At 48.8% G+C, this 26780-nt stretch overlaps 1 protein-coding gene across 4 annotated transcripts in view; it reads right to left on the reverse strand.

Moving 5' to 3' along the window:
• The window catches only part of SLC7A1 (solute carrier family 7 member 1), an 86375-nt gene that overhangs the window by 6427 nt on the left and 53168 nt on the right, over nucleotides 1-26780 (reverse strand). For all 4 annotated transcript variants that reach the window (XM_005585565.4, XM_045377131.2, XM_065533120.1 and 1 more), the window contains 10 exons: nucleotides 20325-20708; nucleotides 17300-17458; nucleotides 15037-15211; nucleotides 8376-8497; nucleotides 7518-7740; nucleotides 6560-6699; nucleotides 3633-3735; nucleotides 1761-1978; nucleotides 1329-1495; nucleotides 322-430 (listed from right to left, as the gene is read on the reverse strand). In XM_005585565.4, the coding sequence (XP_005585622.1) occupies nucleotides 322-430; nucleotides 1329-1495; nucleotides 1761-1978; nucleotides 3633-3735; nucleotides 6560-6699; nucleotides 7518-7740; nucleotides 8376-8497; nucleotides 15037-15211; nucleotides 17300-17458; nucleotides 20325-20694 (1786 nt within the window). In that variant the 5' untranslated portion in view covers nucleotides 20695-20708. The remainder of the gene's footprint in view (nucleotides 1-321; nucleotides 431-1328; nucleotides 1496-1760; nucleotides 1979-3632; nucleotides 3736-6559; nucleotides 6700-7517; nucleotides 7741-8375; nucleotides 8498-15036; nucleotides 15212-17299; nucleotides 17459-20324; nucleotides 20709-26780) is intronic.

Consider the following 26780-nt stretch of genomic DNA (forward strand, 5'->3'; position numbering starts at 1 on the left):
CCCATGCCAACCTGGTGCTGGGCAGGCGGGGGGCCGGGAGGCACAGGCCAGACTTTCCTGTCCGGGGTGAAAATAACTGGTACCTTATCTGCAGCAGACTCATCACTTTGCTCCTGTGAATACCAAGGTCTTGCCCAATGGAATAAATAGTTTGGGCAAGAGGCAATGAAAACAAAAAGTATCTAACAGGGAGGAGAGGACTCAGCCTACCAGGGATTCAGCATCATCTTCGAGAAAGCTGCTGACTGCATGTGCGTCATTCTGTTATGAAATCTGAAACAAGGGAGGCTCCCGAGAGATGCTGGCGGCAGCATCACATACCTATCAGCATCCACACGGCAAACCGCACCCAGGTGCCCTGGTCCAGCTGCATCATGAGATAGACGTTCACAAAGATGCTCAGGACGGGGAGCACTGGCAGGAAGGGAACCTGCAGAGACAGGAGGCGGTGTCAGTCCACGGCAGTGGCGCCGGTTCCAACAGTTCAGTAAAACTGTCTAGCAAAAGGCAGCACACCTGAGAGTGACGGGGACTGTCAGGCGAGCGTGGGGAAGAGAGAGGGAGCGCCCACCCCCACCCCCACCCAACACACACCCCGCACCCAAACACACACACAAACACACCCAAGGGTCAATCTTAGTAGGTGGGGATTTGGTTCTAAGCTCGGAATGGCCAAGTGAGCTCCATTCTAATTTTCCTCTGTTGCGATTCTCCCGCTAAAGAAAGGACTAGAAGACAGACCTCCACTTTACCTCTCAGGTCAACAACCTTTTTTAGTATTTCTGTAATCTAAAAATGCAGAGGCCTTGCCCATCTCTGAGGCTTGGAAAACTCATGCGATCAACCTGAGCAGACATTTACGAGAAGTGTCGCACCGCCCCGGAGGGACTGCTCCACGGGGTCTGCTATTATATATACACTTAGGGGCAAGCGGCTTCATCAGCAGCACCCTTGATACTCTCTGGGGAAGAGGCGGCACATTTCACAAAACACTGACCATCAGGAACGCTTGTTTTCCAGACAATTCAGAAATGGATGCCGAACCTCCAGGTACTGGCGAGGTCTCCCTTGGCCTGTGTCATGCAGGAAGGTGTCAGCCTGCCCTTGACTACTCAGGAAACGTCCAGCAGAGGAGGGCTGCTGCCTCCCCTTCCAGGGTCTGGTCCTCTGTGTGCCTTCAGTGCCCCTGCCCCATATTACCTGAAGCTGGCTGACAAAAACCTTCCTCAGGAGCACCCAGGCCCGGCTGAGCCCACACAAGGCTAGCCCGGCAGCAGGAGGGCCAGGGTCTGTGTGCCAGGGTTCCTTCCCCAGGCCGAACTGCTCACCTTAAATGAGAGCTTGGTCTTGCTCTCGGGCTGCCTCCAGATGACACCCGTGACCACGGCACAGAGGAGGGCAGATCCTGCGAGCATAAAGACTGCCCACAGCGCCCCTTTTGTGAGAGCCTCCCTTCCAAGCACCGTCACAATGCAGAAGGTGATGATGAGAACAGCTAAGGGGGAAGGAAGAGACAGAGCGAGCTGCAACTCAACCATTTCTCAATTTCCCACTGGCATCCGCTGCTCTCCCCTCAACTTGTGGCGAGAGAGGCTCCATTTCCGAAGGCATCAACTTCAGTTAGCACAGAGCAACTATGTCCCAGTCTAGGAGCGAGACAGATGCTCATCTTCTCTGGCACCTTCCCCCAACTCTAGCTCCACTGCCTAGACACCATGCAATGCCAACAAGCAAGGCCCCAGGGAAGGGCTAGCTCTTACCTATGAGGCTGGTTGAAATGTTCACAATGAGCCCGGAGATTTTGGAAGGCTCCATGTTTTTGGGCGAGAGTATGGTTTTCAGAGAGAACAGCTCTGCCTCTGGTAAAAAGCCCAGCTGGGAATCATTGCTGCTGGCCAGCTCATTTTGGTCTGCTTGATCTAACTCGTCAGAAGTACTGGCCATCTGGTATACCAGGTTAGGTTGCTCTGGCTGATACCTGGAAAGAAAGGTATTGTGTGACCACCATCATCCGCTTCAAGCAAAAGGACATGCACCAACTCAAGTTCTCAATAAGCCTCCAAAGTTAGCTGCCCGGGACACAAGGTATAAAATGGGAAGGATATAGTCAGATGCTGCGTTGTAGACAGACGAGGAGAGACCGGGACCACCACCTCCCACTGTTGCTTCTGGGGAACATCCCCCACGGTCTCTGCTTCGGGGTGACATGACCTCCACCATGAGCAGCCCAGAGGAATACCCTGAGAGATCTCTCTTGCTCTGAGAAGTGGCAGTGGCCCTCAGATGCTAAAGATATTAGGCCACTTCCCACAAAATTACTGCTGTAGGGAGCAAAAAGGAAGGAGAGAAATAGAAAGCAGTAACGCCAGGATCCTATTTGGCACAGAGAGCCAGAGAAATGCGGCTGCAGGCTGATGGATTTGAGAAATTCTGTTTGCGTGCCTTAATTGGATCAATTTATTTTAAAACTCCAAGTACCTCGGAGTAAGTAATTCTGTGCGGCTGGTCGGAGGGCCGAGCCTGCAGCATGATTTCCAAGACATGAGTTACCTGCCAGTGGAGCATCCGTTCTGAATGAGGTGCCTTATCTTCCCACCCAAAGTGAACAGAGTGCACATCTTTTCCACCAGCTTTGAAAAGCAGAGTGCTGTATGAATTATTTTGCATATGATCAATTCTAAGAGGGAGTATAAAGATATTAACCATTTTTGTACGGATTCGCTTGTGCAGCACCACTCGGTCAATTAAGAAAGTGGGGGACCTCAGAGAATCTTCTAGCCTTGGGCCTGTTGGGAAGAATAAGGGGTCCCCAATAGTCTTAGCTGATTCTACAGAGCTTCTGCTGAGGCTCAGCTCGGGCTTTATGTGCATCGGCTGCTGAGCACCTTGGAGATGCAATCAATGGCCTGGCAGGTGGGAATCCCTGAAAAGAAAGGAGCAGGCTCTTGAGGGCAGACCAGTGCTGAGTGTCTCCATGAGCACCGGTTCTCAGGATGCCAGCTGCCCAGGGATGCGCTTTGGGAGTGGGCGCTGGGGCAGGTGAGAACACCGAGGCACCAAGCCCAGGCCCAAAGCAGCTTTACTGCGACTGCGAGAGGCTTGCCTGGCCCCAACCAGGCCACAACAAGCCGACTCCACAGTGTCCCTGAACATCAACCTAGGGCACCCCATGCCACGTAATGGGATTCATTCCTCCAGCCACAGTGCAACGAAGCTTCAGAAGCATTACGCTGACCTGGGTTTCACAGGCCTTGGGTTTCCCTAACTCCTACCAGGGCAGCCCTCAATCCTCTCTGTCCCAAGAATCTGAACCAAGTTGCAATCAGTCTTCAAAAATTCTGATCCCAGGATCCTGGCCTAATAGTTGGGCCGAGAATCTATTTCTATCCACCCAACATCTAGCCATAAAAATGAGGGCACACGATAGAGGGGGGTGAGGGGCCACCCAACTCTTGCCAAGGACGTCCTCCTAACTGGGCTCTCAACCCAGGTCCTCCCCTCTCCTTGGCAGCTCCCATTGGAGCCATCACCAACCTAAAAGTTTCATTCATCACATAAACCATAGCGGAACTGTGAAAAGGCTACCAGGTGCATCTGCATTCTGTCATGAAACCCCAAAAAGCCATACATACCGTAAGACCAACACACAGGCAGCCACCAACGAGTAAGCCAGGAGAGTGCCAATGGACATTAGGTCCACCAAGTCCTTCAGGTCAAAGAGGAAGGCCATCACAGCTGGGAAGAGACAGACACCAGGATCTGTGGATGGCTGTCTGCATGCACAGACAACCAGGACCACCACCACCTACCATCCAGGGCAGCGAAGGGGGCTGCTTTTACTCCCACTTTAAGCTTGATTAAAGTCAAGCTTCCCTTTAAGCTTGTGATTAAATCACAGACACAGTCCTCAATAGACAGTAATAATCATTAACATTTGTATAGAGAATACCTTCGCTCTTGTGATTTTAATGGCAACTTTGTAAGCCATCCTTACATTACAGATATTAACATTCACACAGGTTAGGAGACTTATCTAAGATCACACAGCTCATAAGCATAGGTATAAGGATGTGAACTAGGTTCTTATGACTCTGAGTCCTGTGTGTCTTCCTCTAGACCATGCTGATTCACAGACTCATGTGCATCCATCCCATCGATCCATCCATTCTCCATCAATCCATCTATCCACCCATCTTTCATTCATCCACTCACCATCCATCAGTCCATCTCATCCATCTGCCCATCTTCCATCCATCTCATCCATCTATCTATCCATCCATCCATTCATCCATCCCATCCACCCGTCCATCCATTCAGCATCTATCCATCTACCCATCTTCCATCCATCTCATCCATCTATCTATCCATCCATCCATCCCATCCACCCGTCCATCCATTCAGCATCTATCCATCTACCCATCTTCCATCCATCTCATCCATCCATCTATCCATCCATCCATTCATCCATCCCATCCACCCGTCCATCCATTCAACATGTATCCATCTACCCATCTTCCATCCATCCAGCTCTGGTGAGAATGTGCCCATCACTGGGTTCTAGGCACTCACTATTGAACAGGGCAGACCACAGGCCCCAGCCTTCCGAGTGTACCCCACCAAGACACAGGCATCAGTGGGCAACAGTGCTGGATGATAAAGAAGGGCAGGTCTGGTGCTCTGGGGGGAATCACAGGGGGTCCTAACCCAGGCAGGCGAGCAGGAGAGCAGAGTTCTTCACATGTGAAGTCACTCACATGGAAGAAATCTGAAGAGCTGTTCTTAAACAATATAGTATCAGCCCCTATCACCGTGTCCCTGGCCTTTAAAATGAATGAAAACCTGCACCCTTATTTGAACATCTTTTGTGAGTTTTGGGAGAGTATGCATGTCTATGCACGTGGGTGTGTATGTCAAGTACTCATTAAAAAACAACTTGGCTAGATCTGCTTTGGGATATTTTCAAAACACATGCAATCAACACAAGCTAAAATATAAACACAAAACCATTATTTTTCCACAAATATCTCTCAAGCCCCTCTAGATCACTGCAACTAAAACAAATTTAAATGGAGAATAAAACATAAAATTAAAGAGCAATGAGGGAGGGCCTTTTGGATAATCAGAACAGCACCCAACTGTGCATGCCACAGATGCCGATGCTCCTACTCATGGGAAACTTGAGACTAATTTCTTCCATGTGAGGTGATTTTAGAAAATCAAATACTTATTTACCACTCCCACCAAATGAAAAGGGTAAATCCTGGATTTTGTGAATGGCACGTACTTCACAGTCCCTTCAAAGAGCATGATTTGATCTCCCTCTATCAGCAGGGGAAGGAAATTAAGGCCAGTCCTGAACATGATCAAATTCCGGGTAAAGACTGAGAAAACAATGACTATTTCCAAATCCTTAATCCTGTAAATATACTGGTCACATTCTGGTGTATAGTGCCTCTCAATCTGACCACTGTAGTCACTCTGAAGAACATAGAATCACATAAAAAAAAGTTTCATAATTTAAAAATAGGTTTATTACATAATATTAATCCACAAAACTAAGCAGTTTGCTAAAGGCATGAATGCTAATAAAACTTAGTGAATAATTCATTCATTTAAGAAGGTCAAGGGCCTTACCAATGGCTACTTGACAAGTTGCTGTGTTAGAAACTATGACTGATATCACATGCCCCAATTTGCCAAAAAGACCCACTGCTCTGCTCAGACCCTGGAAGGAGCTTGGCTACTTTGGCATGAAAACAATCCTGGAATCACAAGGCTGCTCCACCGTCCTGGGTGCACATCCTCACTTCACCTCCCTGGGCCTCCACTTCTACATCTGTACAGTGGGCTGGCGTCTGCCTTTCCGGGCTATGAAATGCAACCGCGAAAGAAGGAGACATAAAACCACAGGTACAGTGTGCACGCGAGCTTCCTTTTGGGTTCTCCTTTCCATCATCTACGGCCCTGGAACACCCACATGGCTCAGATTAGTCATCCATCAAAATGATCCTCTCAGCAATGATGCTCATCTGACAAGATGAAGCTCTACTGGGTCTGCTGTTACGTATAAACTTAGCGGCAAGCGGCTTCATCAGCAGCACGCTTGATACTCTCTGGGGAAGAGGCAGCACATTTCATAAGGGACATTTATTTTCCAGAGAATTCAGAAATGGATGCCGAATTTCCAGGTGCTGGCGAGGTCTCCCTTGGCCTGTGTCATGCAGGAAGGTGTCAGCCTGCCCTTGACTACTCAGGGAAATGTCCAGAAATGGGGGGAAAGGGTTTTGGGGGAATACTGTGTGTTCTAAGCTCTGCCCAATGAGATGAAAACCAGAGTGCAAGCTGTTCGAAAATTCTCTCCCATCCTCTGTCAAACTGGCCTCTGCCTTTTGTCAAAAGGTCAGTCAACTTGCAATGAACCAGGCTCCAAGTATGAAACCCAGGAGTTAAAAAGACCAGGTGAGATTACTCACAGACCAGAACAAGGCAAGATACCTCCCTAGGGAGTCATGACTCCACTGGTAAAATATTGACATGTGAAATGAGTTCTGGTACTCACCAGCAATGGCACCCGAGGCTAGTGTGGCGATTATTGGTGTTTTGGTCCTATCATTGACCTTAGCCAAGAATTTAAATAGCAGTCCATCCTCAGCCATGGCATAGATAACCCGAGGCATGGGAAACATGGAACCTAGAAGGCTAGATGGGGAGAGGCAAACCACGTGAGTGAACCTGGCTCATAAGGGATAAAGGCACCACATCCATCCATGCTCAGTTTACCACAGAGGAGAGGGAGTCTGAGCTCACCAAGAGCTGCCATCCCTCCACGCTGGGTGAGGCCTGTAGCTAAAAGACTTGGCATTTAATAAATCAACCCCAGAAAAAGCACACACTGTGAGTAAGGGTTAAGGTAAAGAGCAGGGAACATCTATCTAACATACACTAGCATGAGACCCAGCACCGTCTTTACCGATGGAAACCTGTATTTATTCCTGCAATTATTTCTAGCTGAATCAAACAGAAAATACAAGCATCACTGCATTCATGAAGATTTCCCCATGGTAAATCAATATTTACCAAATAGCTCTGTTTATACAGGCTAAGAGGAAATACATTGGTGAAAATGTTTCTCATTAAAAGGCATTTATTCCCTTCTTCAAAGTAGCTTCTGCATGACAGCCAAACTGAGGGCCAAACTATGGTGTTCAAACAGGGAGCCTGTTCCAGGGACCAGATTTAGGGACAGAGAGCCAGTCCCTTGCTAAGCAGATGATGCTGAAAAGCCAGCCTCGGGTTCTTCAGGATGAAAATCTCAGTAACACAACTCTTGGGATGATGAATATTGACAAGGGTTTGAAAGCCACATGATCCAGGCTAGGTTGGGTGCTCGGTCTATTTCAAGGGTAAAGAATGCTGGCAGCCAACGTGTGTCTCGCACGGCTGTACCTGGTCTGCTACAGCCTAAGCCCTGCGGTGGTTCCACCCCTAGGAGCAGCCAGCACAGAAAGGCCTCTCACCTGGCAGAAAGAGCGCAGAGGGAGCCCACGGCCACTGCGTACTTGGCGCCTTCCCAGCCCACGTGCTTAAAGGCATCGGGCAGGGGGCTGTTATTGTCCAGGCAGAAGTAGGGCATCATGAGCGTGAGGGCGGCCGACACCCCGAAGTAGGCGATGAAGCAGATCAGGAGGGACGCCACGATCCCCACAGGGATGGCCTTCTGTGGGTTCTTCACCTCTTCACCTAGAAGCACCAAGGGGTTAGCAGAGGAGGGCACAGAGCAAGAGGCAGCGCATCTGCCCACGTGACACCCAAGGCCTCTCAGTGCCAGGGAACCCACGCAACACTACGGGAAACCTCCCCCCAGCGCTTGGCCCTGTGGCACTGGGGCCTCCTGTGCTTCCGGGAGCGGAGGGGTGGTGCTCAGGAAGACACAGCCGACAGCCCGCGGCCCTGCAGCAGCGCTCTCGGCTTGAATGTGGCGGTGCGGCCAAGGAAGAGACTTGCTTCCTTTGGCAGAGGAAATCTGGCCTGTTCAGTCCACCAGGATGACAATGTTGTGAATGGCCTCACTCCTCCCGGAAGATGCTCAGATAAGGAGTCAGGCCACAGCCACGCAGCTATGATCCCATTCTAACAGCAGAACCTTAGCCTCATTCAGGATGCAGCTTCCATCAGGCGTTGACACTTGGGGATGTGATGATGGTTTGAGGGTGGGAGGGGTTGGCAGGAAAGTACAAATCTACACGTCACTCATGTGTGAAAGAGTGGCGACCGGACCGTGCCAGCAAGGAGGGAAATGACAAGCCATGGGCAGCATTGGCTTGTCTGCCCGGGATGCAGGAGGACCCGGGACCGCAGTGGGCTGGCAGGCATACCTGTGGTGGCAATGCAGTCAAAGCCCACGAAGGCATAGAAGCAAGTCGCTGCCCCCGACAGGACACCAGAGAACCCAAAGGGCATGAATCCACCAACACCGGGCTTCCCTTCTTTTGTGTCACTAGAAAAAAGAGCCACAAACAAATGTCACGTCACTCGCTGCACAGTCTGGCGTAAGCAGCTGTGCTCATCTCCGGATACGAGCGGCACCTGGCAGTCAGCCCTCCCTGTTACCGCTGCCAGGCCCTGGGCTTCAGACACCGAATCCAGCCACAGCATGCTGACTCCGTGGACACAGGCCTCCCTGATGTTCGTGGCCCAGGCTCACAACGCTGCAGAGTATCGCCCTTTCCAGAAGCACCTTCTAAACAATGACTAGGGTAGGGAGACGTGGGGACTATGAGGCAGGAGTTCAACAGGAAATGGGGGAGAAACCAGCCACGCGGCCAGCCCCACACCCTTCTCCCCAGGACCCTCGGAGGAAGGATGCAGAGCCGCCAGCCAGTCCTATATTTACCAGGAATAAATACCCGGGTCCCATATTTACCAGGAACTCAATCTCCAAACAAATAATTCCAGAGAAGCTAAGGCTAAACTAAAAGCCTCTGTCAGCAAAGGCATTCCTTAAGTGCCTGTATGCACAAGGTGGAGTCCAGGATGGCGCAGCTTTTGCCAGGTGTGTGGGTCCCAGGCACAGCTGGGCTCTGGCCCACGGGAGGGTCTCAGCACATCTTTGCTACACTGATGAATGCAAAGGCAAAATCAGCACAGTTTACAAACCCAGTAGTCCAGAAGAAGCAGGCTGCTTAAACATTCAGAAAACAGTCCCATAAATCTGACACCCGTTCTGAGACACGGTGCCCAGGTTCAGTGTGGCGCTATGGCCCCTCCCAGGGCCCCGTCGGGGGTCCTTCAAGCCCCTGTTCTGCGATGTACAAAGCCCTGGCCTGTCTGAGTCCCCCACATGCCGCGTTCTGGGGGTGCACCACGCCGTCAGTGCAGGTGGCTTCCCTGGCCACCATCGCCTGGTCAGAAGGCACATAGCCCCTGCTGGTCACCAAGTAACCCTAAGCTTTCTGCATCCGGCCCTCTGCTGCCACCCAAAAAGCAACTGCACTCCTTGTGGTTCAAGAAGGGCACCCCCTACTCCCACATCTTTGCCAGTCGCAGGGCCGCAGGCTTTCTGTCCTGTGCCAGGGTCCCACTGGCTGGCCTGGAGCCCCAGAGGATGCTCACCACCCACCTGTCACCCCCACTCAACCATACTGACAGCCGCCCAGCGGCACAGGACAACCTGCCCTAAACCTCATCAGCATGAAGAGAGGAACCCTATAGAATGCTCCCAATCCTATAAACACTGACGTTCCTCAGGTTGGCTGGGCAGCCCATTTGGTGAACTTTGCTTTCAGTGGGATTTACTGACTGGCTGATAAAACAGACAGATAGGATGGACCCAACTTTCTAATAGGGATTAAGCCTTACTAATTCCTAGAGGATATTCACATCTCTCAGTTACAGAAACTGCCATGAAGACACTGCAAGTACATGCATGAGAAAGCTCATGTACATGTGGGGTTTACTGTGGTTCCATAAACAGTAACAAGAGGAAACCCCCAGAAATGTACAAGTGATGGATGTAGGAAAAACTGTGGCCAAACAAAATTTTAGTTTGTTGTGTTAGAGTATGACTAAAATTAGAAACCCAAGCAGCCCAGGACAGACAAGTCAGCAGAGCCACAGGACAGCAAAGGGCTGGAGCTGTGCCCACCTCATCCAAACCCCCTCGCCTCTCAGGCCACAGGCCCTGCCGGCTGCCCACTCCCACCCTGGCTAACGGCTTCTGTTATAAAGTGGCCTATGCTGAAGACAAAACAGGGGACAACCAAATGGCTCAAGACGGGGAGGAGGAGGCCAAAAGAGGAGGGGACTCAAAAGTCAAAATGGCTTCTGTGGGCCCCACTTCGGTCCCCTGTGGTGGCCAGGGTGACAGACAGGCAGTGAAAAGCCTCCAGATCCCCACTCAGCTCCTATGACATCAAGAGCTAGCAACATGGCCTTGCATTAAAATAAATGCATGCCCACTTTGGGAGGCCGAGGCGGGAGAATCACCTGAGGCCATAAGTTAGGGACCAGCCTGGGCAACATAGTGAGACTGGGTTAGTGCAAATTTTTTTTTTCTAATTAGCTGGGTGTGGTGGCATGTGACTAGAGTCCCAGCTACTTGGGAAACTGAGGCAGGAGGATTGCTTGAGCCCAGGAGTTTGAGGCTGCCTTGATCCATGATTGTGCCACTGCACCCCAGCCTGTGCCACTGCACCCCAGCCTGCACAACACAGCAAAATCCTGTCTCTAAAATAAATTTTAAAAATTAAAAAATATATATAAATGAATGCTATCATGGATAGATGAGCTTTAGGCCACCACGAGGCAGAGGCACCTAGAAAGGTCCTGAAATTCCCATTTCAGGGCAAGTGGAAAGTGTAGGGAACTGCATACAGGATTAAATCCCAGAAACAGGTGAACTCACAGAAGAGGACTAAGAAGGGCTGGAATGTGTCTTCCTCACGCAGACAGGTAAAGCACGCACAACAATAAAAGCACGGAGAGAAGGAAGCAAGGGGGATGGGTGAGTGCAAAGGAAGGAGGCAAAACAAAAGGCATCCTCCCTGGCTCCTCAGGACAGTTGCAGGAGACACTGGATAACCCTCCAGGTGACAGAACATGGGTGAAGGCACGCGTGAGCATCCGAAAACTGGCCCCGCTGACTGTGACCCTGCCACACCTGCTCCTCGTACTGCACCCTCACCTCAGGAGGACCTACCCCCGACCTCAGGAGGACATACACCCGACCTCAGGAGGACCTACCCCTGACCTCAGGAGGACCTACACCCGACCTCAGGAGGACCTATCCCCGACCTCAGGAGGACCTACCCCCCGACCTCAGGAGGACCTACCCCCCGACCTCAGGAGGATCTATCCCCGACCTCAGGAGGACCTACCCCCGACCTCAGGAGGACCTATCCCCGACCTCAGGAGGACCTACCCCTGACCTCAGGAGGACCTATCCCCGACCTCAGGAGGACCTACCCCCGACCTCAGGAGGACCTACCCCGACCTCAGGAGGACCTACCCCCGACCCAGGAGGACCCAGGTGCCGGGACCCTGGGCAACCATAACAACGAACAAGGGCCTGATTTAAAAAAAAATTTGCAGGGTATGCTAGTAAGCGAGAACGCAAGGTGCAGAACAATATATACAGAATGCCGCGTTTTGTGTAAGAAAAAAGGAATAAAATATACATATCTGCATTTGCTTGTGCTTACACAGAGAGAAACTGGAAGCTTACACACACACACACAATTAGAAAGTTTACCTGTGGGGGTGGGAGATGAGGTGGATGAAGAAAGGAACGCATTGTAAATCTTTTTTTTAAAGCATTATGAACCACGTAGTATTTCACCTACTCAAAAAGTTAAATTCAACCTTTAAGATCGGGTATTACTGATGCCAGTGGCAGAGTATTAACACAAAATAACCACAGAATCCATTCTAGAGGCGCAAACCAAAACATGTAGAGGTATTTCTCAACGGTCTCTTTCTATATAATCAATAACTAACCTTTTACATGCATGCGGCAGTTGTGTTCACTCATCATCTGGCAACTCACACGTGAAGGAGAAGGGCTGCCAAGAGCCCTCACCCAGCAAATGTTGCCCCGAGACAAAGTGAGCTTGAGTCCTGGTCTCAGCTCGGCGCTGCCTGCCCTGCAGCCTTTGACCAGCCCTTCTGTGTTCCAGTCAGCTGGCCGCTCAGAAGCAGCAAAGACAAGGCCTGGCATAGAAAGGGGTCAGGCCCGAAGGTCTCCCACTGCATCAGCAGTGAACATCCTGCAGCAGGGTTCCGCCCCCCTCACTTACACCAGCCACCCTGACATCAACTGTTAGCTGTGCTCAAAAGCCACACTCCCCTGTTCTTCTACGTGGTAATAGAACCCTTGTTTCAGCTGGACATATAAGCCTTAAGAACCAGGACTGCATGTTTCCCAGAGTCGCTAGCTACAAGGGGTAGCCATCTGGCTAAGTTCTGATGGAGGAGGTTTGAGCAGACATGGTGTCTGCGTCTGCTGAGAAACCCCAGGGGATGAAGTGGGGAGGCAGGGGGCCCTCTGCTGTTCCCTTCTCCATCCTGCTGGCCGGAGCAGGAAGAGCTGCCTTGGGCCCTGGGGCGTCTGGCCTGGATTCCTGGCCGGGTGAAGCAACATGCTGGACTTACCACCCCCAGAGGTTGACCAAAGAGAACCAAACCCTTATCTTGTTGAAGCCAGTGTTATTTTGGGGCTTCCATCCTAACTGGCAGACACCATCCAACAAAACTTTCTCAACAGGCTTCCACGCGGGGTTGATGCTTCACTATTGCTGTGTCCACAGAACACTGGATGGGAATGCCAGCGGCAGCCTGAGTCAAAGGCATGAGGAGCCATCCAGACTGCAGGGTAACACTCCTCTTCACAGACCAACAGACAGACCGACCTAGTTCCTGGGGGCCTTCTCGGACGGCTAGAAGACAGCATCCTGAAATCACAGACCCACGTGGTCACACGGCCTCCCATGCAAGATGAAGCCCCCGTACGTTACATGGATTGGTTGGGCCGTGCCCTACTATTTCAGAGGAACAAGCAATTTCATGCAAGACTACATGGCTGTCGTCGGAAACACAAAGCTATGGCTGGAAAAACAAAAGACAGAAAGATGCTTAGAGATTTTAACAACATGACAGAGCATGCCAAGGAGACTCCAGTCCTGCAGAACGCCACCTCCTCACACAGCCGATCCCCTGCCGGCCCCGTGGTCAGGGCGCTGGGCCCTGGCAGTGAGGCCGTCAGATGTAGCCAAGGGGGCCCCACCTGTGATCGGGGGTTGGGGCAACAAACGCTGCTTTGTCTGGGGGCCGGTACAGCTAGCTCATCATTACCAGGGCATCAGCGTGAGGATGACCAGTGAAAGTAAATACCATCGGCTGGCACAAACAATCTCTTCATAAAAATAATAAAATTAAATCTCGATTGGCAACCAGTTAACAAGAGGTGCCCTTTGTATTTCATTCCTGACCTGTAAATAGCAACCGCTCAAATACGCTCTCAGAGTTTTCAAAGGCTACTATGTTCCTTCAAGGCATATTTGGAACTGGCTTTACGCCACCGTAAACTAATGCGCATCCATAAATTTGGCATAAACATCACTCTGAAATGCTTGGGATGACATATTCAAAGTCTTCACTTCTCTGTCACAGAGTTTAGGAAGCAAAGGTATTCTTATTAGAACGGCTAACCACAAAATATTTGTGTTAGTGAAGTTTCGTGCGACCGAGCGCCATAGTTTCCTGTTTCCATTCAAGTAGTCACACGTCAATGCCTGCCCACTGGTGACAACACTAGACAACATGGCTGGGCACCTGGCCCTGAACTAGTGACCAACTGGGCATACGTGACTGCTAAGATTCCCAACGTGGGATAGTGCTTCTCAGCCTCCCTTGCAGTTCGATGTGGCCCCCAGTGGACTCTTGCCCGTGGAATTTCTGTGTGTCTTCTGGTCTGTCCTGAATAGCCCTGAGCACTCTCCTCTACCCTCTCTTCTCCCTTCTGGAAGAGCTGGGTCACGCTTGTACCTACAGCCAGCTCTGACCGGGCACATGAGGACAATGTCCCAGAGCAAGACGGAGAAAGACGGAAGATGTCTGGGTCCACAGAGGCCTGTGGTAAAGCTGGCCAGCCAAGTTGGACGCTCATTTCAGGACTGAAAAAATCTCTTTAAAGGCACTCCATTGTGGCACCTGGGGCGGCCTCTTTATCAAGGCAGTTTCAACCTTTAGTCTTAATGAAGAATCACACACAAAATCCAAGCCCCCATTCTCTATCCAGGGACCTAAACAATTATGTGGAGATCTGACAGAAAAGATAAAAAAGATATGCTGTCACTGTTGAGCTTTGTTTCCTAGGTTATCTGAGCTTGTCGGTGAGGGCTGGGTGAGAGACCTGAGATGGCACAGGGTGGAGGTGTCACCTCCAGTTCCGGGTGTCTGCGTCAGAGACATGAGGGTGATGGGGCCACTGTCACCAGGGCTGGAGCAGCACAAGTCGAATGTCGGCGAAAGAGACTGTTGTGCTCACATTCTGACACTTCAGTCATTCTGCAAACCTTCAAAAGCAGTTTCATCTATTTATCTTCCCTCTGCATTATTAATGTAACAGGAAGGTATTCAAAGGTAAAGTGAGGTCACCATGGCACTGCAGAGAAAAATCCTTTCTGAACACAAAATTCGAAAGTTGGCCATCAAACAGAATCTGGGGAAAGAGGGATCATTTAATGAGTCTGACAAGAATCTTGAATGATACACAATTTGGAATTAGGGTGATGATTTTCTTTCCTTCAGTCTTTCTTGTCATACAATAGTCTTTCCATTTCAGGGGAATAAACCTTCACACAAACTTGATACACACAAAATACCCTCAGCTACTTCACTGCAAAAAAACAAAACAATTAACAACATATACTCCAATAATGTTTTTTTAAAAGCACAAGCCATCCGAGCCAGTTATATCCCCCATACAAGTCTATGTCATTAAATACCAAATAAGAAGAATGGTCAGAAGCAGCAACTCACTTGTTCAAACAGAGACGGCCTGATGTGTTCCCAAAATCTTCCTCCGTGAGCTGCCAGTTTTTAACCGACCCTTTCACAAATCCTGACACCATAATGAAGCCCAGGACCAGGACGTTGACACAAGTGAATATTTTGTTGACCATGGCTGACTCTTTCACACCAAGAGTTAAAAGTCCTGAAAAAGTGCACAGACACAAAACCTTGTCTAAGTGTTAACCACCAACTGGGAAGGTCCTTCCTGGATGGGGATAAGAAGGTGACTGAAAAAGAATCCAAGTGCATCGAGCTTCTGCAGACCTCTGTGAGCCTCTGGGATTGGGGTGGATTAACGATCTTTCTGGGGGCAGGGATCGGGGTCTAAATCACCAAGGTTGTGGGTGCTTCCCAGGCCCTCCTAGGTGACCTCCAGATCCCCTCAGAAGCCCATCCAGAGGCACCCCAGGACTGCAGAGATCTGGAGCACGCGCCCCTCTCATAGGGAGGGAAAGCCTGGACCCGCATACCAAGCCGCTCCCGCTCACTAAAAGAATGCATTGCTGGGAAACAGCCTCCAGGAACAATTCCAGGAAGAAACACTTTGCTCAGTTTCCTGGGAGAACGGGCATTTTTCAGAAGAGGAAATTATTCTGGTTGACTTTGGGATGTTAGTGATACTAACAGTATGGTTCTGGAACCACTAACATACATGGTTCCTCATCGGACTCAGTGCATATAAAATAACATCTGAGCTAGGCTAGCTCTAGCTTGCAAACTCACATTTTTTTTTTTTTTTTTAAGAAAACTAAGTAATAAAGATGCCCAGGAACCTCTGATAGCGCTGCCTTTGAGGCGTATGCCCCAGCACCACCTTAGGGTGAAGAGGTCATTCAGGTACTTCCGTAGCTGGAGTCTTTGCTGCGCAGGAAAAGTGGCACAGAAGGGGCTGGTACCACTCAAACACAGCCAGGATTTGAGACCACTGCTCTGCCATGGATGCCCCTCATAGTTTTAAAATAAAAACTGGTTGGGTGCGGTGGCTCACACCTGTAATCCCAATACTCTGGGAGGTGGGCAGATCAGTTGAGGTCAGGCGTTCCAGACCAGCCTGGCCAATATGGCAAAACCTTATCTCTACTAAAAATATAAAAGATTAACTGGGTGTGGTGGTGCGTGTCTGTAATCCCAGCTACTTGGGAGGCTGAGGTGTGAGAATCACTTGAACCCAGGAGGCGGAGGTTGCAGTGAGCCAAGATCACGCAACTGCACTCCAGCCTGGGTGACAGAACAAGACTCTGTCTCAAATATAAAGTAAAATAAAATAAAATCTGCTGTACTTTTGAGATGGAATTATAAAGTACAGATGTTAGAAGAGAATTGTGTGATTAATCACAGGGAGAACACCCCAACACAACAATCTATTTCTTCTTTACTGTTCCTCCTTCTTAGGTTTATTAAAATGAAATCTCACCAGTGCAGACTTACTTTCTGACGCATGTTTCTGCCAGCTGGACCAGAAATACTGCTGAGACCAGCCTGAGTGAAGTTATTTCAATTATGTGGTGTGTAAAATAAAGCATGTCATTTTTAAAACTCATCCAAGATTTTCTAACCCCAAATGAGAATTTATCTGCATTTCAGCTTCACGTTTATACAGCCCCACAGAGCAAAACTCGCATTGCACTGGCCAAGACACGCACAAATGTCACCAGCAAGAAGTTGCCATCAGCTGTGTTCAGGCAGTCTTTGGGATTTTTCAAATTCTGTAACCACAACTCTGTCATGAAACTTATTTATTGAAAGGGTGTTTTGATGGTTGTTAGGTGTAAAACCATCCAAGTCGTCTTCAGACGCCCCAGGCACACATTAGTGTTCCAGACGGAGCTCATTCCTCCACATTTTCCTGGCTGATGAATGACAGCTTTGCTTTCCAAATGGTCATCCTCTGAGTCAAAAGAATTTTTATTCCCAGGACACTCATACAAAAAGCCTGCAGTGCTGACAAAATCTTATTCCACAAACAGCTAGGCTAAACACCTAAGATTCTCTTTTAATGAAGTGGCACACAACTCCGCAGCTATGAAGCAGGCCAGCCCTATCTGAATCTACAAGCAGCCATGAAGACAGGGACAAATAAAGATGCCTGCATGAAGTACAAAAACAAAACAAAAAGAAATGGGGTTGTGGTTTAAGAGATAAGTAAAGAAAAGAACTTAACAGGAGCCTCTCACAGAACCTTTGACCGTCACTCTGACCTGATCTCTTTTTCAGTGTGGGCTTTCTTTACCTGTCAAGATGAGAATTATGATCACCGCGAATATGTCAGGGTTTTCGGCCAGCACGCCGGGGGCGTTCAGAGCCATGTGTGTCCGTGAGAACTCCCCGATGGGTCTGCCTATCAGCTCGTCGAAGGTGGCGCTCCAGGCCCTCGCTACGCTTGAAGTACCTGCCCCAAAGCACACACAACAGAGGGGATATGAGGACAACGGTTAGCCAGGTACTTGTAGTGGAGCTCCATGTTCATAACATCATTGCAGGAGTCACTGACAGTGCACTGGAATCTGGCGGCAGCAGCCAGACCACAGCGTATGCTGAGCCAGAAGTGACGGTCAACTAGTGCTAAGTGCGAGAAGGCTTCTAGGGCCCACAGAGGAATGCATTTCACATCCCACCCAATATGCACAGGTGTATTCTATCAAATATACATATCCGAATAAAAACTTTGCAAAACAGCTGTTACCCTTACCACCTGAGAGGCACTCTGATAGTATGCAATGCTACCTATTTTGTTGCATTGAAAAAGTAAACATTGACGACAACTCATGAAAAACTGATTTCATAATGCACTCCCGGGGTGCAGCTGGCAGTCTGCAGGAACCCCGGTCAGGAAGCCCTTTTCTAGGAAACTCTTGGCAGCAGAGATGATGGCGCCTGCACCATAATTCTTCTCCCAGCAAGAAGAGGCGTCCTAGGAGGTCCTTGAAGGGGCTGAACCCCAGCTCAGGGACAAAGCCACTTGCTCACCTCAGAGTAGGCATCAGCCACCTCTGCCACTTTGTGCCTGAACGTGACTCGGAGGCCATGGCATCCCCAGAGTGCGGGACCGCAGACAGACCCCAGCTCTCCTCATTCTCCCCTCAGCCTGCACCCTCCAGCGCTGAAGAACACCAACAGGGCAGCACCCAAAATGCCAACAATAGTTGGCTGCTGTCTTTCACTCTCGTTCTCTCCTCTCATATAATTCTGGAGAGAGTCAGAATGCATTTCCATTGGTGTTTCTCAGGAAATGTCACTAAAATTCCAGTATTTTCATAGAGCATTTTCCTTTGTTTTCAAAGGGGGCCTTGTCGGTGACCATGGTCCCAATTATTCACCGCATACTGCCAGAGTCATCTGCAGAGATTCAATTTCACTACTGGGTCTTATGATAAGTAAGTATCTTTCCAACAACTCAGAAGTTTAACCACATTTCTTCCTCCTGAGCAGCCAATCTATTATGAATTCTGTAAACATGGTCTCACCATCTCCCTGTCACCCCCAAAGCGGCTGGCTCTTGGCAAATGTGGCTCCCAAACCCTGTCCTGCTCGATGAGAGGGGCTACCCCAGCCTTTCTTCCCAGCCTACCCTCTCCCAATTTCTGAATCATGCCTTTAAAAAAAAAAAAAAAATGTTTGCTGGAAAAACTGCCCTTCCCAGCAGCTAAGGCTGCAAATATATTTTCATAATGCATGCAAATGTTCTCCCACAAGCAAATGGCACTCTGGCAGAGCCTTTCATTTGCTGGTCTAGAAGCTGCAAGCAGTTCATGCTCAATGTATATTTTATGCTCAGGTAAATCCTCTGGAAACATAACGGTCCATTTACAATAGCTACATTCCCAGTGAGAGACCTCAGCTTGTGAGAACCATGTGTGGCTGTAAAGTTTTGATGTGGCATTGAAAGAAAACATTATGAATTTTATTTTAGAGCCCAGAAGACTAAGCTAGGTTGGCTCTCAGCAGATACTGCAGCTGCTGGAAAGAAAGCGAAGGTGCCGTTCAGAGAGCGTGAGTGTGTGCCCTCTGCCAGCTGTCCTGGTGAAGGGGGAGTGGTGCCCCCCATGCAGAGATAGGGCTGCGGGGAGCCCAGGGCTGGGACGGTCCCAGCAGGCAGCATGCGTGGCAGGGCGGGTGTGGTAGGGTCTGGTGGGAGCTGGCACAGAAGCAAGGCAGGACCCACATGGCTCGGCTGACCAGGTCTTACTGTTTTCTCGCTATTACCAAAAAATTTGAGAAAAAAAATAAATGGCACATTGAGTGGCCGTGTGCACCCTTTGCTTCTTCTGAGACTTAGGTTTTTGTTTCTTTTAAGTTGACGTGTTCAACTTCAGTTGTAATCAAAATACAAAAAAGCATAAAGGGAAGCAAAGCGTGTTTACCTGGCAAACTGGAAAGATTTTCTACATTTGCTTCTTTATTTCCTGGGTGGTTGTGTTACAGGCCGATGTCCAGTGTCCACACTGCAGGGTAAGGGGGCCCTGGCTACGTGGAGGATCACAGTCAACAAAGGCCTTAAAAACATGCAGACCCACCAAGAGCCATTCTGCTCCTTAGACAGTTTTAAGGAAAAGAATCATGGCTAAGCACAAAAACATAAAGTAAGTAACTGTTTATAACAACAGCAACAACATAATGGAAACAATCTGAACAACCCATAAAGACATCCAATACGTTACACGCTGTGTATAGAAATCTATACAAGGGTAGGCAAGCATTAGAAACGTTACCATGGAAAAATAGCTAATGATATGAGAAGTGTTTACTCTATGTTGTTTTATAAAGAGGTATACTGTACAAAAATATACATTTAAATTCACAAAAATGTTAAAACAATAGTTCTCTCTGTAGACAGTAAACTGCTGAACAGAGTCTTATGCCTTCGTGGGATCCCTAGTATCTAGCACAATGCCCAGCACAGAGCAGGTACTCAATAAACATTTATTAAAAGAATGAATGAATGAATGAATGAATGAATGAATGAATGAATAAGAGAATTAGTTTCTCCACATTGTCAGGCAGGATATTTCTACTTTCTTCTTTGTGCTTTTCTTTATTTTCCCAGTTTTTCTCTATCAGTGATGCATTTACTCTAGTAACTAAAAAACATACTAAAAGAAACTAAATACTTTTAAATGAATCAGAAACATCCTCTTAATTCTGTGCCTCTCTTGTTAACAAGAATGACCTCCCCACGGGGCATCCGCCCACACTTTAGAGGTGGGAACAAACAGAAAAGTGGTAGAGGGCACAAGCTCCGGACCCCCGGTACCTACCGATGATGTAGGAGAGGATTAAGTTCCAGCCGGTGATGAAGGCCCAGAGTTCTCCAACGGTGACATAGCTGTAGAGGTAAGCTGAGCCCGTCTTGGGGACCCGAGCACCAAACTCGCCGTAGCACAGGCCAGCCAGCACCGAGGCCAGCGCAGCAATCAGGAAGGAGATGACAATGGCAGGGCCTGCATTCTCACGGGCCACAGCTCCAGCCAGGACATAGACGCCAGCACCCAGTGTGCTGCCCACCCCGAGGGCCACCAGGTCAAAAGTGTTCAAGCAGCGAGACAGCCGCGTCTCCTCCCGGCTACAGTCCACCACCTTCCGCCGTAGCATCTGCTGGCCAATGTTGAGCAGGACTTTGCACCCCATGTTGCTGTTCAGAGCTGTCGAAAAAGAACAAAGATGTTTCCTGATTGCTCCTCATTTCATTCCATCACTCTCATCTTATCACATTATTGAAACAGACAGTGATCAGGTCCTTCATAATCATTTCCTGCTAAAAGGCTTTAATTCGTAGAATTCCATTGATTGTCAGAAGCACACAGCCTTCTCCAGTTTCACCAGCACATACAGAATTATCCCAGCAGGCCAACAGATACAGCTGACTTCATTTTGAGGTCTCTGAGCTTCCACATTGGTATCAGGTCCTCTTAATGGAGACTCTTCCATGGGTGGAAATTGTGTAGTAGAGGAAACACACATCAATGACATTGTTCCTACACTCAGTCATCAGATAATATACCAGGAAAAACAAGGTGTTAGTTTAAGTATGCTGTAATAGAAGGCAAACCAAACCATATCGTAATTTCATGATTAAATTACATTATTAAATTATTAAAACTCAGAAGCCCTGAATAGCAATAACAATGGTTTTTTAAAGATCTTTCTAGGATCCCCTGAGGGTAAGGAGCCAGTTGTTTTCACTTTTAAGGTAACACAGAGGTAAGTGGAAGCAGAAAAATGTTGAGTTATTACCAGTGAGGGCTTTTCATCACTTACTACTCCAGGAAGCACTTTTCTTCTGGACTGAAATGTCAGCCCAATGTGCTCCGTGGTACATGATATATATGCATATCTGATGTGTTCTTGGGCACTTATCACGAGAGGACATGTATCCATCCATCCCACCCTCACATGGGACATACCCCATTAGGGCCCAGGACACCCTGTGCCTTGTGGGATGGCTCTGAGATTGCTTTCCTCCAACCTACGGGCCCACCTTGCCTGGCCAGACGCAACAGGTGAGCCCTTGGCAAGGACAGGCCAGCAGCCACCCTCAAAAAGGCGGAGCTTTGCCCCCCACATCTGAAGGGAAGAGACTTCCTTCCACAGAGTCCAGGATGGAAGGGTAGGGGTGGGAAGACAGATAAACTCTTCAGTGGAGAAACCCAAGGACCACTGCCTGCAGCAGGTGACCGAGGCCAACGACAGTGACAGTCATGTTGGCAGAGTGATGTGATGAGAGGGGCACTTCATCTCCCTGGTCTTTCCCCCAAAACCCACAGCCCCAGGCTAACCATGGGAAAACCACCAGACACATTCCATTCTACAAAATACCAGACTGAGTGTGTCAAGGTCATCAAAAACTAGGAAGTCTGAGAAATGGCAGAGCCTAGAGGAGCTAAAGAGACGTGAGGACTAAATGCCATGTGGGATCCTGTATGGGATCCTGGGACAGATAAAGGACACCTGGGAAAAACGAGGGAAACCTGACTCAAATATGGATGTCAGTTAGTGAGAGCACATCAATATTGATTGTAACCAGTGTACCCACCAAAATAAGATACACATTCCTAATATGAAACGGTGAGGGGCACATGCAAGCTCTGTATGCTTCACCATTCTTCTGTAAATCTAACACTATCCTAAAACAGAGTTTATTTTAAAAATCTAAGACAAAACAACAGCACGTGCACAGAGAAGCTATCATCATGACTTTTGGCTACTGAGGTACACACAAAAAACCATCAATTATTCATGTTGATCATCAGTTGGTATTTATTGACCTAACTTAGCTGCAATTAAGTCACTTGAGATGGTAAGTCTAGAAAAGTCCGTGCCTAAGCACCTGAACACTTCCCTGCCTGCCCACACCTTTGCACCCACAGCTGCCGGGCAGGCACAGCGCAGCAGGGCCTCCCCAGGCTGCAGCTCAGGGCCCCTCGGCAATGGTCACATCACTGATCAGCTCCAGGTCGGGCAGCAACTGGGAGCGGTGCCTGCTCTGTTTTATCTGACAGGCCGAGGGAAGAGAATAATCCCAAGACTCAAAAATGTGAGCTAGAATGGGGAATAAAAATCATCTGATCCTATGCCTTTGTTGCAAAGATGGGGAAAACAGCTGAGAGCCAAGTGTCAAACAGGGTCACGGGCTCTGCAGGCACCATCCTCTGGGGTTCCGGCAGCATCACAGGTAGGAAGGAAATGATATCATGGTGTAGCAGGTGGGGCAAAGTGGGGAGGATATGAGGAGGGAGCGCTGCTTGTGGAACAGCGATGGAGCGGGGAAAATCAGACCTCAGAGTTTGAGAAGAGCAGGAAAGGGCGCCTGAGGCCAAGAGAAGAGCAAGCCGAGAGAGACGGATGGCTTCCCAGGTTGTTTACAGCAACACACGGGACTGCTTCTGCAAGCTCTCGAGCCAGAGCAGTTCTGAGCTGTCTCAGCAAGGCAGGGATGCCTGCGGCCTCCTAGGCAGTTAAGTGAGAGCCTCTGAGTGGCACCAGGGAGGAGAAGGAGCAGGAACCAAGGACCTAGTGGTGCTGGGACCCCAGGATCTGCAGGCTCAGGGGGTGATTTCTCCTGGAAATGCCTTTTTCTTTTCTTCCTTTTGGGGAATTAGCCAGATTTATTCAAGTCAAATTGTAAATCACAACAAAGCGTTTAGTAAACAATTGCTTGCATAGTAAATTGAAAGGGAAAATGCAACATAGCCCTCAGCTGAAAAGCCTGTGCTGGGAGATGTGCAAACATTACTGCAGTCACTTCTCAATATCCTTTTTGGCAGGGAGGAGAGTAGTTTAAGTAGACGAGCCTTGAAGAGAAACAGGGTGTGAAAACTCCTTATGACTTGCACTGTTTGGGATCTGGTGGGGGAAATGTGGCTGGGGGATGCACAGACAGTGCCTGTCTGTGTCCAACCTCTCCCAGATGTCATTTCTGCTCAAGAATAAGCAGATTCTCTCCATAAAATACTAAAGGCCAGCCGGGCGCGGTAGCTCAAGCCTGTAATCCCAGCACTTTGGGAGGCTGAGACGGGCGGATCGCAAGGTCAGGAGATCGAGACCATCCTGGCTAACACAGCGAAACCCCGTCTCTACTAAAAAATCCAAAAAAACTAGCCAGGCGAGGTGGCGGGCGCCTGTAGTCCCAGCTACTCAGGAGGCTGAGGCAGGAGAATGGCGTAAACCCGGGAGGCGGAGCTTGCAGTGAGCTGAGATCTGGCCACTGCACTCCAGCCTGGGTGACAGAGCGAGACTCTGTCTCAAAAAAAAAAAAAAAAAAAAAAACTAAAGACCAAGTGCAAGGGAAAGACAATGCTACTCAATAGCATTTTCTTTCCTAGGCCTCATAGGATAACATAACCTACATGCCCAGAAGGTGAGAAGGGGTCGCCCTGCCTTTCTCTGTTCTGGGCTTTTCAGGAGGGCTGTTCCCTGTTTGCACTCCTTTCTCAAAAATGTGCTGTTGTCCTAGGCAGAACCAAAGCTACAAGAGTAACCAAACGGATTCTTGGCAAGGAGCGCACCGGAGCCCAGACACACTCCAGTTACATAGTTCTGGGCCTCCGTATAACAGAAGGCTAATGTGAGCCGGCTGCTCGCATAAGAGGACAAATGACGCCTGTGGAGGTGCGCAGATGCAAAGCCTTACACATGCATCTGTGTCACCACCAGCACAGATCACTGCTACCAGTTGAAAACCCACTCAAAGAACCAAGCAACTTATGCTGGGGGGACCTCTGTACACCCTTCAAAATGAAGGGGCAGGTGATTACATCACTGTAAGCTTAGATACAGATAACGGTTTTCTAACATCATGTGAAAAGGGCCTTTCTGGTGAGACATCTGTGCGCAGATGCAGCTCATTTTCCCTGAATAGGTACGCAGTGGCCCATTTGCTTTCGGTATAGTTCTTGGCCTGTTTCCCCCTCACCAAGCCCAGGGAAGTGCTGGAGGGAAGTGTTTGGGTCTCAGCGGGGTGGGGTGGGGACAGCTGGGACCCCTACAGGAGATTAATTTTACCTTGGTTACTTCTTAAGTATTGCTTGCTATCTAGGGAGAGCGCAAACTCAATTCCTTTGGAAGACACTGGAACAAAGATGCTGCCAACTGCTGCTGAGAAGCCCAGAGCTGATAATCTGGAGAACATAAATGTCTCAGGCTAGGTGTTCACTCCTACTTCCCAGGGTAGGAGAAAATGAGACACTTACTCTGTCTTGGGTTTATTTTAGGAAATATCCTGTCTCCTTGGAAGTAATGCAAAAACCTGTTCTCCAAGTGGTTTTATCTGTCAGCATTTTGTACACATTATACCAGTTCTTACATTCATGCCAGGACTCCAAAGCTGGTTGTTCAACCAACAGTGAGGCTGCACAAAGCTACTCTGCACAGAATTAGCCTAACCATTCCAACCCCAGCAAGCAAAGTCAGGTTGGTAGAGACTGCCTGCTGTTGGGGTTTACACAGAAAGTTGCCAGAATACTTTGAGAGCATTACGTGGAAATTAGGTGAGGAGGAATTTATACAACAGTCGACGCCTCCTTTTATTTGAGGGTTTGATGGAAATCTTGCAACCCCAAGTGTCTCGGATCCATCTTGCTCCCTGTCATTTATTATCAAAGAACATTTACCTGCGGGGTATCCTCAGAAAAGCAAGTTTCCCACAACAGGAGTTCTAACTCTGCATTCTATTCTAGTAACCACTACATAACACCAGGAGTTTTACTGGCCCAATGGGTCAGAATTTGAGATAAAGACTCTTTTCCGCTCTATTTTAAAGATTTCTGATACAAGCGAGCAGGGGTGGATGGTGTGATGTTTCCAGCCTTGACTTTAACGGATCTTTCCACCACTGATACATTCCAGCTTAATGGCCTCCTTGGGGGACGGGAGGAGTCAAAAGCAAGCTGTTACACTATACTTGGAAATGCCCTTCTTTCAAGAAAATCTTCATCTTGGGATCTTTAAGAAGCCAACACTTTTAGTTTGCCCTTCAGTGGCCTTCAGAATGGCCGGGTCCCGGGAGACCCCTTTCTCCAGGCACCTGGCGGGAGCCAGCCAGAGGAAAATCTTTCACCCTTGCAGGAGAAAGACTGTGGTCCACGTTTGTACCAGGCTAAGGAATCTCTGTCTTTGCTAGGGTGGTAGCACTATTATAGGATACCATGAATGGGTGGGCATAGTCAATGGCGTCTTTTCAGCTTTCCTCAACAAGAGTGGCTGGCCAGCCTCATGGCTGGCATGTGGGCAGCTGCCCAGCAGTCCCAGAGTGCTCTAGACTGAGTGTGCACAGAGGGGCAGGGCTCGCACAGCTGAGTGGGCTGCAGCCACAGGTGGGAGAAGGGGACACTGGCCATGGTGGGAGAGGATGTGGAGTCTCAATGACAAGGGCAAAACCTGTGTTGAAGGAAGTGATCTCAAACCAGGATCCACTTCCCCACAGATGTTAGGAGGCCCAGGTGCAAGAACTCAAATTTTAAAAAACAAGTCAGATCAGATGGGACTGGCAGACACTAAGGATGGAGACGGAAGGAGGTAGGCATGGTGTTATAAAAAAAAAGAGGTAGGAAAGTGATAGAACTAAACACAGTCTTGAGAAGCAGCAATGGAGGTCCCTTAACAGGCAGAAAGAGACTCAGAACAGAAAAGGAAAGTAACGGTGGTCAGTGCCTGAGACCATCAGAGGACAGGTCATATCTGACCTAACATGGACTCATTAATCCCGGGTGAACTGAGCCTGCTACAATGGTAGATATCACGGTCTTTCTCCTGTCATCAGAAGCCACTGCCAGTTTGGGCATGAGGGGCAGGGAGCAGATAGGAGGACTGATCTTAAGAAGTTTAGTACATATCAAAGGGAAAATCCTTATTCATAAAAATTCAGTTCACATACAATGTATAGAAGACTGACAAATACAGACTAGCATAATTGGGAAAATCATGAGTGACATGCTCACAAATGTTGAATATAGTTTAAGATCATTCTGGATGTTAACATGATGTCACTAAGAGAAGTGGAAAAAATGAGAAAAATTCTTCCTGTCCAAGAGTAGGAAAAATTATGAATAACTTGTAATAACATATGACAAAATAATGCAACCATTAAGAATGTCTTTCTAGACTATGTATGGACAATGAAGAAACGTTCACAACAGGTTCACAGAAAAATACTACAAAAGTATATATTTTTGGATAAGCAAAATACATATATGTATCCTTTAAATGCCAGATAAAAA

The sequence above is a fragment of the Macaca fascicularis genome, chromosome 17 (assembly GCF_037993035.2).
Source record: "Macaca fascicularis isolate 582-1 chromosome 17, T2T-MFA8v1.1".
In the NCBI taxonomy this organism is placed as follows: domain Eukaryota; kingdom Metazoa; phylum Chordata; class Mammalia; order Primates; family Cercopithecidae; genus Macaca; species Macaca fascicularis.